This window comes from Caretta caretta, chromosome 2 (genome assembly GCF_965140235.1).
Source record: "Caretta caretta isolate rCarCar2 chromosome 2, rCarCar1.hap1, whole genome shotgun sequence".
NCBI classification, from domain to species: Eukaryota; Metazoa; Chordata; order Testudines; family Cheloniidae; genus Caretta; species Caretta caretta.
Window position 1 is genome coordinate 29,670,026 of NC_134207.1, and position 15,391 is coordinate 29,685,416.

At 38.0% G+C, this 15,391-nt stretch overlaps 1 protein-coding gene across 3 annotated transcripts in view; it reads left to right on the forward strand.

Moving 5' to 3' along the window:
- The window catches only part of CSMD3 (CUB and Sushi multiple domains 3), a 1,179,008-nt gene that overhangs the window by 420,618 nt on the left and 742,999 nt on the right, over positions 1 to 15,391 (forward strand). Inside the window, exon 7 of one of the 3 annotated variants that reach the window (XM_048841517.2) lies at positions 1,708 to 2,019. The exons of the other annotated variants lie outside the window; for them this stretch is intronic. Within the exon in view, the coding sequence (XP_048697474.2) occupies positions 1,708 to 2,019 (312 nt within the window). The remainder of the gene's footprint in view (positions 1 to 1,707; positions 2,020 to 15,391) is intronic. 3 annotated transcript variants of the gene reach the window in all.

A 15,391-nucleotide genomic window follows, 5' to 3' on the forward strand; every position in this document is an offset into this window, starting at 1 on the left:
TAAAACTGATTTTAATGTCAGAGACTGTGTGAGTTGTTGAATGCATAATGGCTGCTCCGTTTGCCTGCACAGTTACTAAATTAAATTACTTTATAAAGAGATTTGATGTATCTTGAGTATGAAAGGTGCTATATGCAGCCAAATTCCATTCTGTTTCTCGTATTCTGTTGTGTAGTGTGTAAATCTTTTCCCCCTAAAACTGAACAAAAAGGCTGATGACTTTCCTCATGCAGTATCTATGAGAACACCTAGATGCATACAGGGGGCAGGTACTCAAAGTCTGGCTGGTGGGAACACAGCTAGACAGTGAATATAGAAACATGGAATGTTATCAGCTGAAAAGGATATCTGGAAGCCTTTGAGTCTGAACCAATTATTGTACCAAACCACTGGTTAAGCTCTGTTTAAAAAAATGTGCTTCCTTTAAATCTTAATATTGTAGTATAGGGCTGCACAGTTCACGCAACACTGGCTTTAATTATTATATTATTATTATTATTATTATTATTATTATGTATTTGCATTGGAATTTCACCCAGCAGCTCCAGTAAATGATAGCCTCCCCCCTTGTGCTAGGTGCTGTAAAACATATTATAAGTAATTATCCCTGCCTCAAAGCACTTGCAGTAGGGTTGCCAAGTCTCCAGGATTGTCCTGGAGTCTGGAGGAATTAAAGATTAATTTTTAATTAAAAATTAATATGTCATGTGACCACAATTGGCAACCCTGGCTTGCAGTCAAATGTGTGCCAAGATCTGGCAAGTGAGAATGAGAAGCAGAGGATGGAAGGGGATGGGGAGAAAGCACAAGAGTAACAAAATAAGTCCATGTGACTTACATAGTTGAGCTATTGTACAACTTGACTTTGCCAGATAGTTTAAATATTGTTTAATTAAATCATCTCTCCTCAACTGATGTTCAAGCAAATACTTATTGGTTGGCTGATTTCTTTTAAGTATTATAACACATATGATCTTGTGGGTGGGATCTGCGATGGTGTTGGAGGAGTATGTGCATCACATTGATTAAAGGTTCTGTATGGTACCAAGTGTAAATGGCTATGCCAAATGATTCTTTTATTAAAACATTTACCTTCTTCTGCCCTTCTGTCCTTTTCCTTGTCAGGAGGGAAATGTCTTTTATGTCCTTACTCAAGCAACACTGGAAAGACTGGAACTTAGAGTTTTTTTAATCTACATTTGAGAAAGGTTTACAAACTACCACAGCTGTTGGAGTAGGATGAGAAAGCTAGCACCACCTCCATAGGCTGTCTTGTACTGCTGTCAGCCAGTGTCAGCTTTGCTAGGATAGTTAGCGTTGTTCAGTTGCCCTCCAACCATATAGATGTAGTTATATCCTTTGTTTTAGGTAGGTGTCTTCAGGTGTGTGCTGGCAGAGAGTGACAATGAGTGACCTGTTGCTGCCAAGCTGGTTGGTAACCCAAGAAGTACTGTACTTTAGTTTTTGCATGGTATTTTAAATTCAAATATGATGTGTGTAATAGTCAGCACAGGTACATCGTGTTTACTGACACACAAATATGTTCTGATTACTTGCAATTTTTAAAAATAAAGTGCTATGGACTCTCTCTCCATTTCAGTTGTCTTTACTGTGGTAAACGGAGGGAAATTTAATCTGATAAATTGTTCAGAAAAAACACAATTCAAAAGAAAAAGTTAGCATCCAGTGCTACTATGTGTCCCACAGGTTCTTCCAGTTTGACCAAAACTGCCTCCACTGGTGAGTTAGAGGAGCATATTGCGGCTACTACTGGTGCTATTACTGTTGCTAGCACATCTGCTGATGTTACTGTATCCAGTGTTACTGCTGTCACCAACCATAGCCTTTCCGAAGAGCCACGAGTAGAAGCTATGAATCTCAGAAAATCAATTCTGGAACCCACCACTTCCAAGGAAATGCTCTCCCTTCATCAAGCAAACATACAAAGTGCAAGAAGAAGACCAAGAAATGCTGAGCAGATAGAAAGAACTAAAGAACTTGCAGTTGTTACTCATCGAGGTATTGGATATTATTTTACTTGTGCCCATTTAGTTACAAACAGAGGTATTTCACACAAGCAAATGGTGAAAGGTCAGTTACAGAATCAGACAGTGAAACTGAGTCAAGTGGTGAAAACTAAGGGACAGGTTTTCAATCAGATTAAAACTGAAGAAAGGAATATGTGCAGTTTGGATTCTAGTGGGCAGAGGGATGGAAAAGGAACCTGTAAGAAACAGCTGTAGTAACAGAGAAAATTTGGTGTAGTTATAGAAAGGGAAAGAGACAGAGAAATGTAGGGCCTAATTATAGTTACTCTTACTCTGATTTATATTATTGGATCTTCTGATTTACACTAGTATAAGTGAGATCAGATAAAGTTTAGAAAGGGGACATAAAAAATTAAACTAAACATCAATGCTATATATTTATTTAGGCATGACCAACTATGACATTGAACAAAGGTACATTACAAGCAGCTGTGGTATCCAAAAAAAAAAAATCTGCTGATATCCAGACCTAGGGGAAAAAAAGAAATCTATACCTGTAGTTTGGCTTTTTAAAAACATAAATATGTTGTCTCTCTGCCAAACAAAAGTTAATGAATGAAGCAGAGTGGGCAAAAGGGGAATTCAATGTCAAATAGCTTAAAATTTACATCCTCCTGTATCCAAATGACTTAGTCCATAAAGAGAAGCAGTAATAGTGAGGGATTTTTGGAATGTAAACAAAACAGTCTATTTTAGCTAAAAGGTAACTGACGCCTGAAATAATGGTTTCACAAACACACAGGGTCAGATACTCACCTGATATATTTTGGTGTAGTTCCATTTGCTTCTATGGAGCTCTAACTTGTTTGTACCAGGTTAGCCCTATAGTATCTGAAAACATTCTGCACTCTGAATTAGAGAATTTGAAATACTAGAGTGTGAGCATTGGATATACTGTTCACATGAAATGATAAAATAAATTTAATCATTAAATATAGAGAGCCACATTACACTCTTGTTTCACATTGGTGTAAATCTGTGGTATCTTCATGGATATTCACAAGTGTAAACGTATGGAATTTGGACCAAAATAGCCATATGAAAATTTCCTTGAAAATATCTTTCGTCAGAAAAGAAAGTCGGGGGAAGGGTCACGCTTCATCAAATAAAAAAAGGCTGTTCCAGGCCATTATAATAATGTATAGAAACACTTATTGTAGCACTCATTGAGCATAATAATTTTGAAATGATGGTGCAATCATACATATGCAATCCCTTCTATCTACAGTATGTGATCTCGTCAACAAGATACATTTTCCTTTCTGCTGCCTTTCCTACTGTCTTTCCTTCTCTGAACTGTCCTTTCAGCCAGTACATCTTAAGGAGAATCTAAAACATCATGTTGTATTATTATATTAAAATATAAAATCTTCTGTTAGGAATGAACAAACTGTGTTAGAAAAAGATGAGAAAGCAACTGAAACTCTGAGATATTATTATTTATTAAATATTTATATTAAAATAGTAACAAACAGATGAAGATAGTCTCTGCTCTAGAAAGCTACTTCATAGAGCCCAGCCCAAATCTAGTTTTATGTGCACAGAAGTTCAGATAGGCAGTTTCCTACTGTGTTTTCTTTAAAGGCTGCCATTTTCTATGTCAGCTGTTATAGTTTTATAATAGAGGAAGTTATCTTTGCAGAGTACTTGTGCCTACATGATGATGATTTCATTGCGGGCTCTAAATACTTCAGAAGCCTGTCCAAGTGATTCTCTATGTAGGATTGGGGGCATAGCTTGTAATATTTGTATGGTTTGCTAAATGAGTTGAAAGAAATGTAATATATGTATTTATAAATATTGTTTTATAGTATCTGAAACAAACTTAAACCTCTGAACTTTGAGGTTCACTCCTCATCACCTTCTTGACAAGTGTGAAAATGTCTTTATTTTACTGAATCCAGTACATTAGTGCAACACATTTAATATGCACTTGTGGTGTATTATCTTAACATCCATGAAGTTGCCATTTGACATTTTACTTCCCACAGTCTTTTAACATGATTTTACTTTATCATACCAAAATTGTACTGTACATGTTTATGCTCTTAATGATAGTAACTGTACATATATAGTGTACACATGCCATTTTTGGTTAATGGTCAAAAGCATATGTAATATGGTAGGCACATAAAATTTGTCATAATTAGGTAACCTGCAATTTTCTTCAGTGGGGTTCAGCTCATCTCAAAGTTCTATGCAAGTTCTTCTAGAGAAAACAAGGATATAAACCATCTTACTGCAGGTCATAAGTCAACTAGTAGCTGATGCGGTTAGGAAGAAACTTCTCTTATGGGCAGGCTGTTCCATAATTGTTCCTCATGGGGTTTCCTGTACCTTCCACTCAGATATCTGATATTGGCCACTGACAGAGATGAGTTATTCGATTTGGTGGACTACTGGTCTGGCCCTGCATGACAAATCCTATATTCCTATGAAATTCTTTAAAATCTATAAGCAAACCAAACTGTGTGGCTCTCCTTTGATACCACATTATTGTCTGACAGACACCAAATAATGTCAGTTCCTCTTCGTATATGGTAATGTTTTCTGAATTCTTGGCTCTAACTCCAAAAGTTAAGAATTATGTTCCCAAAGCCACAAAATCTATCAGTAAAATATGATCCACTCTTAGGAAGGCAAAGCATATTGTCTCTCAGAATGTTTCATTTTAACCTATGATTATGCACAGCTATACACTTTTCCCTATGGCTAGCCTATATACATTTCCCTAAGTCTAGCCTACTATTAATATTGGGATCATGGCCATCTGCTGTTTAAGCAATAATGATGGACAAGAAGAACATTTTCCTGACAGTTGATGACCAGTTAGAACTGACTCATTTGTCCCTTTCCCCATTTTATATCATTACTAGCACTTTAGTATGGTCTTAATACAACTCTCAGTATTCAAAGATTTACATATGAAACAAATCCTTCACCACTGAAGTCTATGATAATTTTCCCATTGATTTCAGTGGGAGCAGGACCTTTTCAGTGTGTTGTGTTTGCCTTTGGGGTGACATTGATAATTGATTATAGATAGATAATAAGTGCCCTATCCCTTCCCTGGGCTTCAATCGTGTTGCTCTTGTGCAGCCTTGCAGGATCAGGGCCTAAAACTGTAGCAGGTTGTTTGTTTTTTTTAACCATGGACTCAGGCTCAGAAAAGTTTATCTATCTCCCTTCCCACAAAACAAGAATAAAAACTCTTGCCATGAATAAGCTGTCCTCATTCAGCTTGTACATATCTTGAAACAACAAATGTCTTGTGCTAATTAGATCTTAAGCATAAAACAGTAAATATGTGAACTGATCTATTTTCCTCAGGCATGAAAGAAATCAGGGAGAAAGTAAACCACCCGTAGAAAGTAAACCACCAATTTCCTTCAGTTCTTTGTCTTTTAAAGCAATTACATCCTGGGAGGCTGGACATCAATAAATTAATCACATATGTAAAAGATACTTTATCACTGCTAGTCTTTTTCTGCTGTCCAACTGACCAATGAACACAAAGCTCAGAGTGCGCTGGTAGCTTTAGTATTACCGGCTGTTGCTGTGATTCATGTCAACCGATGATGATGCATCTCTTTTTTGTATTGTGGGCTCCAGTAGCTGTTGTGTAATAGACCTGACACATACTCCTAGTGCAGTAGTTTCTGTTGTGTTTAGAGAAAATTCATTGATTGTATGTTCTTTGTGTGAATTTTCAATATCCGGTACATTTCTTGGGGTCGCTCAGCCATTAAACCTCTTCCTTAATTTTTATACATAGTCTTCATCATTTCTATACTGCTGCTGCTCTTACACACAGGGAGCAGTGAAGGGTGATTTTGGATCCTTGTTTTTTAGTGGATACTTTCCTGGTCTATCAGCATTTTCTAAAATAGAATACTGATTTTGGACACAGAGTTAGATATGGACCCAGTACCACTGACAACAATGGAGTATTATAATTTATTTAGCAGGGAACAAGTTTGGGGCCACAGTACATGACCACTAATTTAAACTTCAAAAAAAATACATGGCTCTTATTTTATGTGAATCGGACACTGTCACAACAACATAATTTTTGTCATGTGCACTTCTACTCCTAAGGGGGCATCAGTCCGGGCTCCCTGACTGACTCCTTCCATCTCAGTTGGCAATCGGCCCTTTTATATGCTTTTCTTCCAATCCCAATCATTCCACAGATCATCCTCAAGCTGAAAGTAAATTGGGCCAGGCTCCTCATTGCTCTGGCATGAGGCAGTGTTGGTTATCTTCTCACACTGTCAATTAAGCCTCCAATATCCCTTGATCTCCATCCCAACCTGCTCTCACAGAATCACGGCCACACTTTGCATCCCACACGCAGCTCCCAGTATCTCACTGCGTGGCTACTCCATGGTTAAATGAGAAGGAACAGCGATGTTTGGCGGCTGTTCAACCGATCCTACTCGGAAGTTGAAAATCCTCGGTCAGGATGGCCTATTCAGCAAGATGGAAGCATTTTTCACTGTGGTCATTGGCCCAAAGAGTTGAGCCAACATTGGCCAGTATCCAAGACATGTTGAAGTATTTGCTGCACCTTCAGTGGTCACTTAGATCATTGTGGGTGCATCTAGCAGTGATCTCACCCTTTCATCCACCCATTCATGGAAGATCAGTGTTTCCCAGTAGCATGGTGGCTAGATTCTTGAAAGGAATTCTTCATATCCATCCGCCAGTACAGGAACCAGTTCCCTTGTGGAACCTTAAAACCATCTTGGAGGCCCTGATTGGACCCTGCTTGAGCATCTGGCATTCTGTCCATTTTCTCTCATGTCAGAAAACTGCATTTTTTGTGGTGATAACATCTGCAAGAAGAGTGTGTGAATTGCAGGCTTTGATGCAATTTGATGCAATTTCCTTATGTGCCATTCTCCGAAGACAATGTGATGTTGGGTCCAAACCCAAAATTTGCGTTTAAAATGGTCTTTCAGTTTCTCTTAAACCAGGCAGTATATTTGCCTGTATTTTTTCCTAAGCCACATTCATTCCTGGAGGAGCAGCATCTTCACACATAGTCTGACATACAATGTCTAGCCTTTTTTCTGGACAGAAGTGAACTTTTTGGGGACTCCCCTCATCTGTTTGTGATGTATGCAGACCATACAAAGGGACAGGTTCTCTCCTCACAAGCATTCTCCTAAATCAAGACTGCATACGATACAGCTTCGGCTATGGCTCCTCTATGGGTGGGAGCCCTTTCTAGGAGAGTGCTACATCAATAGCATTTCTAAGTGATGTCTCAATATTGGATATTTTCAGGGCTACAACACTGTCATCAATACATATTTTACAAACCATTATGTTAAGATAATTATGTGACCCCTCTCACCATATTATCTAAACACCTCACAATCTTTTTAATGCACTTATCTTCATAGCAGCCCTCTGAGGTAGGGCAGTGTTTTTTGTCTCCATTTTACAGAGGGGGAACTGAAGCACAGAAAGACTAAATAACTGCCTAAGGTCACAGAGGAAATCTGCAGTAGAGCAAGGAATTGAACCTAGGTGTCCAAAATGCCCTAACTCCTGGCCCATCCTTCCCCCTTCAAGTTAATGTGTGTTGTATTTGTCCTTAATTGCAAAAACTTTTGCACTTCCTCTGCATTCTTTTGGGGAATTCCTTGAGTACCTTCAAATACTAAGGTAAAGTTATTTAGATATCTAAGCCAATTGGCAAGTTTTAAGAGGGATCGCTATGCCAAAATCACATGATCATACATTATAAATGATGCTATCTAAAGTCATTAAACAGGTCCCTGTTACCCACAATCTCAAGAATTGCAGAAGCTATCCTTTGCTGACCTCATCAGTCAAAGAAACGAAGGGAACTAAGCCATTTGGGTAGTTCACAAGTACTCCTGTTCTTTTTGCGGATACAGACTAACACAGCTGCTACTCTGAAATCAGATATTCAGTCCACCTAGCAGACAAATTTGGGTTGTTGGAGTGGAAGTACAGTCCAACCTTATATACTCATATGCTTTATGAAAAATCCTTACTTCAGAAGTCTCATTAACTTTGAGACCAAACAGAAGCAGCCATATAGAGTGAACAGCTGACCAGCCCAGAACAGCTTCTAGAATCTTCATTGTATATGTTTCTGACAGTTGTCGTGGTCCCAGCATAATGCTATGGCACGTGATGATTACTTTTCGGAATAGCATTAGAGGGTGGTGGTGTTTTGTTCTAAACATTCTTTAATGATTACATATTATGAAGATGTCCTGTCGTGGCTCAAGAGTGTGAGTACCAACCTCAGAGCAGACTGTTAAGAAGCAGGGCATCGACCCAAATTGGTTGTGAGTTTTGTACTTTGATTTCACCAGCCAATTATCAAGTAAAAACTCTGCAGGGACTATAACAGCCTTAACATGAAGTTACAGACAGTCCCCTGGGGTACTTTGATCTGACCTGCCACCCAACTAAGATTTCCTTTGTGATAGTTGGTCCCTGACACCAATAATGACATGAATATTCAGGTTACTCCCAATCCAAAAGGACCTGACACTTACCCCAAGTCAGATCTTACACCAAAGACATCACCTATAGCCAGTCCTATAATAAACTATCTAAAGAATTATTAACTAAGAAGAAAAAAATCATAGTTATTTACAAGGTTATAGCAGGTAACATACACACACAAATGAGTTACAGTTGTAGGTTCCAAAAGATGATAGAAACTGCTGTAATATGGAAGCTCCATATGTCCTTCAGGGCTAACCCAGGCTAAGCAGCATAGAAACCTTGCCCTCCCAAAGTCCAAATAGCACAGAGGTACAGTTTTTTCTTTTCAGGGATTTTTATTCCCTTCACCCTAGAGTTCAAGCTGATGGGATGAGTTCACATGCACATCTCCACTTCACCAGGGTGGGGGAGGAATGCAATTAACAAAGTGCTCTTTGATGTTCCACAATGGTTTATTTAGTTTCAATTGGACTTTCTTTGTGGGCAGGACCTAATACCATCTGTAAGAAGCCAGCATTTTACATTAATTAATGCTTCTTTCCTGTTTCATGACTTACACAATTACAGAGAATTGCAATGCAAGCACTTAATATCACCTTTTATGTAGGCACCGATGCTATAGGTGAGATTAATACATGCAGCATCCCACAAGCATTTTGTGAAGTCTAAAAACATTTTTTAAAAAGAAAAGGAGTACTTGTGGCACCTTAGAGACTAACCAATTTATTTGAGCATGAGCTTTTGTGAGCTACAGCTCACCGCTCAAATAAATTGGTTAGTCTCTAAGGTGCCACAAGTACTCCTTTTCTTTTTGCGAAGACAGACTAACACGGCTGAAAAACTCTGAAAAACATTTTTATTACTCTAATACTATTTTTACAACACTAACACATGAGTGAGGCAGATGGGTTTTAGCTATGTATTTATCAGTGTTCAGCTGAGGCCTAGGGGCCTGGGCATGAGCTGGCAGCTGCTCTGCCAGCATCACATATATTTCTTGGGAGTTCTTTTCTAAGTAATAGTAAAAGTGTCCACTGCTTTAGACTGCATATTTAATTACTTGCAATGACACATTATTAGAGATAGATAAATATGCTGATAGAGAAGCTTGTGTTGGTTTCCCCCCACATTCATTGTGGGAATGTTATGTCAACTGCTGTTAGGCAGCCTTGGTGACTGCCTTTTTCAAATATGAATTGTGGTTATTTTTTAAATCAAATTATTACTGTATACAGCACTGTTGACTGTATTCTGCATACTGGTTCCTTATAGTATATTTATTTTCTTGACTGTAATTTCTACAATATATTTTAGTGTTCTGTGTTTTATTACGTATATTTGCTTCTGTAGCTGCTGTGTATTTTTTGACATATGATGGCTTTATTTTCCATCTTTAATACATATTCTATTTTATTTACCATAGGATTTTGTTGTAACTCAAATATGTTATTATAATATATAATTATAATCAGTGAATAATAATTTACCATTAATTTAACTATATCTTATAGAAAAAAAAACACATAAACACAAAGGCATCTTAATCATTCTCTGTTTCCTTCATTTTAAAAGTTTTTCCCATTTGGAGAGAGATTTCATGCACCTGTGATGGAGAATATCAGTAGATCCAGTAAAAGCTTTCAAATTGTTCAAAATCTTGTAAACATGCCACATAATCAATATATGTTTCTTCATCACCTTTTGCACAGTACTGTGCCTATATATAAAATCTATACATGAAATTCTTTATTGTGTATGTTCAGACACAGATTTGGATCTATCATTTTTGTATATTTTATAATCATATTAATCTCTATCATAAATCTGTTCTGTATATTAGTTATGACTTCCACCTGAGGCAGTAAACTATGTACACATCAACAGCTTTTTTCTTTTTTTTTTGCTTGAAGAGGTAGAAAGTGGGAATGTTCATAATATACTGTTTTGTTGACAACTACAGGAGAGTGATATTCATTACAGTTCCAATTCTGCTCCATATAGGTCACATTTTTCAACAGAGGATAGAGAACAAAGTGTTTTGTTTTTTTCTTTTGAAGTGACTCATTTAGTGTACATTTAACTCAAATAAAAAGCCAAAAAAGACATTTAAAATTGCATATAAAATCACATATAGCATATGCCATGTCATTCAGACTTATTCTCTGAAAGTTTTCATAGTTAGCTTTAGTCTTGCGATATGAGAGTATATATGCTTAAAAACTGCTCAATTAAAATATCTGCATTATATTAGAAACAGAAGACAAAATAAGTTACATTTTAACATTTAAATGTAACACATGTTGCGTATAGACTTACATCTTTACGTTTTGCTTCATTGAAGCATAAAATAATGTACATTGAGTTATCAGAGCATTTCACTTTATGGAAGGAAGTTTACATCTATTCTCATTTGCATTTTATTCCATTATAAATAAAACTGTTTGCCTAAGGGGGGAAAAAATTATAAAGTAGCCTCTAGTCAGCAAAATTATAAGGCATTCTATCTATTCAACATAATTACATTAGTGGATGGCACCTTGATTTGGATAACTATATGTTGTTTTTCGCACAGAGGTAATGAAAAGGGTGTAACTTTTTTATATATATAAATTTATTTGTATGCCATCATATGATCAGTGGGAAAAGCACAGACATATTCATTTATGGAATCTAACTTTGAATAAGCAGAAGGAGTTGCTTTAGGCAGAAATCTTCTTTACTCTGTCATGAATTAGGCAATTTCCCACATGGGGCATTTGCCTAAATGAAGAAAAGGAGTCACAAGTGTGGGGGGAGGGGCAAGAAAGAGTACTCTCCCAAGCTTTATGCACAACCTAAATCCAGTCCATTTCAAACACCAAAATGTAATGGCCGTAAGGGTATATCTACGCTGCAGTTAAACACCGGCAGGGTCCCAGCCTGCAGGGTCCAGCCTGACTACAAACATCTACACCTCAGTGAAACAGATCTATAGCCCAGTTCCCGTCAGCTGACAGGGGTGAGCCACAGGTGTTTAATTGCAGTGTAGCCATATCCTAAGAGTAGATTGCACTCCTCTTCATAGTCTGATTGTCCCTTTTCTTAATGGCAGGTGTTGTTGAGCAGCAAAATAGTCAACTATTGGGACTTAAACTCTGAAGGCTGATGATTATTTAACAGTGAGAGTAATTAACCATTGAAACAATTTACCAAGGGTCATGATGCATTCTCCATTACTGACCATTTTTAAATCAAGATTGGATGTTTTAAAAGATATGCTCTAGGAATATTGTTGGGAGAGTTCTAAGCCCTGTGTTAAAATGGAGGTCAGACAAGGTGACCACCATGGTCCCTTCTGGCCTTGGGTCCTATGAATCTGAGAGTTATCATCCCTTTGCAAAGAATAGTGACAATAGTTCACATCTCCTACTGATTTTTTTCAGGCTGTAAAACAACTCAGGCAGACATTGCTGCATCAATTTATGTGTGGCTCACAGTCATGATATTTTCACAGCCATTAGGGTTAGAGCTAGTTGTTCTATGGCAGCCTCCAAAAATCTATTAGCTGACTGAACCACTGTGAGTGGGCCTAAGTGGTTCCCATACTCTTATCTCCTTAGAACTCTCTCAAAATCCTTCAGCAATTAGTGGGTTATTATGGTAGAGTTTCTATGTATGTTAGACTCCTTCTCCCTTTCCTCTTTAGGAATCATGACACCACCTCCCGTACTGGTGTTACTTCAAAATCTTGGTGTAATGAGAAAATATATTTGGAGTGGAAGATCATGCCCCTAGATCATCATAAAAAGGGATCAAAGCTGCCTCTATGATAGCATCCTTTATATTCCCTTTCTTCCATGGTGGCCTCTCAGTTGGTCCTGGGAATTGCTTGGAAAAAGAGGACATGAAGCAAACAAGCTGGGAGAGCAGTTGATGAGCTGAGAATGAGGGTGGAGGGTCATGAACATTGCTTCCCCTTCAAACTTATGATGATTCCTAAGAAGAAGATAATTACAGCCTCAAACTTGGTCTGCATACAGCCTCCTCTGCAGCAGAGATCTCCCTAAAGGGTGTCCCTAGGCAAGCATGTCTAGCAGGAGTTCATGGTAGCTGGATTTCAATGAGGCCGTGGTGCTAGAAATAGGTGGTTTGCCATGGGCACAGAGCTAGTGAGGTGGTACAGGACCTCCCATTTATCTCCCAGCATTTGTTCCATGGCCTAACCTGTGGCGTAGCACCTGTAACCCTGGTAGGCATTTGTTTTTTTCCTCAGGGATGCTAATCACTTACAAATTCGTTAAAGTAAACAGGTTTCAGAGTAGCAGCGTGTTAGTCTGTGTTCGCAAAAAGAAAAGGAGTACTTGTGGCACCTTAGAGACTAACAAATTTATTTGAGCATCAGCTCTCGATGAAGTGAGCTGTAGCTCACGAAAGCTTATGCTCAAATAAATTTGTTAGTCTCTAAGATGCCACAAGTACTCCTTTTCTTTTAAAATAAACAGTGTACCCCACCCTTCTCAGGAGTTTAGTATTATGTATTTACAATACATCATTTAAGGATTTGTTTTTAAAATTTAATCTTCTGATGCATTCTTCCTTCTCCACTGTCTGGGTTGCAGGTGGGTATGACTTGAGAGAGGCTTGAGGGGAATGGAACATAAAAGTAAAAGTGTTTTGGGTTCTGCCTGTATCCATCCTCAGGGAAACAAGTGGCCTGTATCTCCATTGCCTTGCACCTTGCGTAGTCATTTACACCAGGGGAAAGCGAGTGTAAATGGGCATTATCCTAATCTGGTAGCATCCTGCACTCACTTTGCACTGGTGTAAATACACATGGTGCAGGGCAACAGAGAACCATGCCCAAACACTTGTCATGATTTTTTAGAGAATTATAGTCTCTCTGCCTTTATTTGAATATTCCTACTACTACAGTATTGTAGGAGCAAACTCTCCCCTCGTTTAGAAATGTATAACTCCTTTTGACTTCACCATCTCAATGAAGTCAACATTTATCTATGTCCATTTTTTTTTAAAAGCTGTGGTAAGCTACATTTATAGTAAATTTGGACTCCATTAGATTATTGTGCCCATACCTGCAAAGTCAAGGTTGCTGTGAAACTTGACAGATTCCAGTTTTCCTTTTAGAGTAGATGGACTCAAAGGACAATTTTAAAATAAGGAACATAATTCTGTCATTTTTCCTGTGATTTTACATTAAAAAATTACAATTCCACATGAAATACTAGAGAGACAGGGTGGGAGAAGTAATATCTTTTATTGAACCAACTTCTGTTGATGAGACAGACAAGCTTTTGAGATTACACAGAGCTCTTCTTCAGGTCTGGAAAACTAATTCAAAGGGTCTCTACTAAATACAAGGTTTGAACAGGATGTTTACCATAAGTAGTTAACACTCTGTTCATATCTTGTACATAGTAGTGACACTACTATTTAGTAATTAATAGGGCCATTAGACCTGAATACCTACAAAACGCATTGTATTGGGATCACAGCTGTCTGTATTTGGTATTTGTTTATATAAATACTATACAAGTCATAATCTTGACTGGGAAACTGGAACATTTAGCTTAAAATACTGGCATTGACACTGACTCCTGTGGCCTTGGACATGTCACTTTTCCTTTCGTTCATTCCTTATCTGTAAATAGCTAGTGGAGTTTTTTGAAGTGGTAGCTTTGTCTGGCAATAGCCATGGGACTCTTCTCCCATTCCCCCATCCAGCCAAAATTACTCAGTTCAGGAAGTGGGGAGATTTCACCTTTTAGGTGCTTTGGCTTAGTAGCATGAAAGTCAATTTGTGAAAATCAGCTTGAGGTAAGGAGCATACAAAATAAACTTGACATATGAGGTTCATGTTTTATAGTATAGTAAGCTCTGTATGAACCCTTTAATTAAGAAAATGTGCATTTTAATTTCTTAGAAACAGTAATCTAATAATAGGATTTGAAGCGGGAAGGATAATTGGGTAGCCTGGTGATGCTGTATTTAAGCACTTGTCGACCTTTAAATGAGAAAGCTTATGGGTTTATAACTTGGTCTAAAAATGCTTTGAAATGGAACAAGGTACATAAGAGCACAGTTTGGGGGTAATTTGTTGACTGAAGGATTTTATGCAAACATTTTGACCATATTGACATTTCTGCATGAGATGAGTTGCTTGAATATTATACTTGAAATGAGGGGAATACAATAATAGGTCCATGATCTCAGTATGCATTTCTCATTAATGTAAATGGGAGTTATGTGGGCAAGCTCCTTCTACTATACCCAACCCAACCAGTTGTTCTTGAGACCACATGCCCTTCTCCGTCTTCTTTGCGGTGAGCAACCTCAGCTTCCATGCCCTTCAGAAAATCACCCCACTTCCTGGGAACTTTGGAAAATGTTGTTTGGGCACTCATCTCCCAGACTATGAGCAGCTCAAGGCATTGGGTGCTCAGACAACTTGGGTATGACTTGGGATGATTTAACTGGGAATTGGTCCTGCTTCGAGCAGGGGGTTGGACTAGATGACCTTCTGGGGTCCCTTCCAACCCTTATATTCTATGATTCTATGATTCTATGACCAAACGCCATTGTGAGGATAAATACATTTATGTTTGTCAGGATTTCAGATAGAAAGATTATGCGTGCCATAGAAAAGGCTATAGATTATTTTTTAATGTATTAAGTTCCTGGTCAACACTTACTCACAATATAACAAGATAATGGCTAAATTCTGATACTTGCTGGAGTGTGGTGTGTTTTGGTGACACCCTGTCTTCCTCACTCCTGTATGCCCTGTTGGAGTGAAGGGGGGGTCAAGATGTATTTCACTGGTATATACCAACTGAGGCTATTCCCCA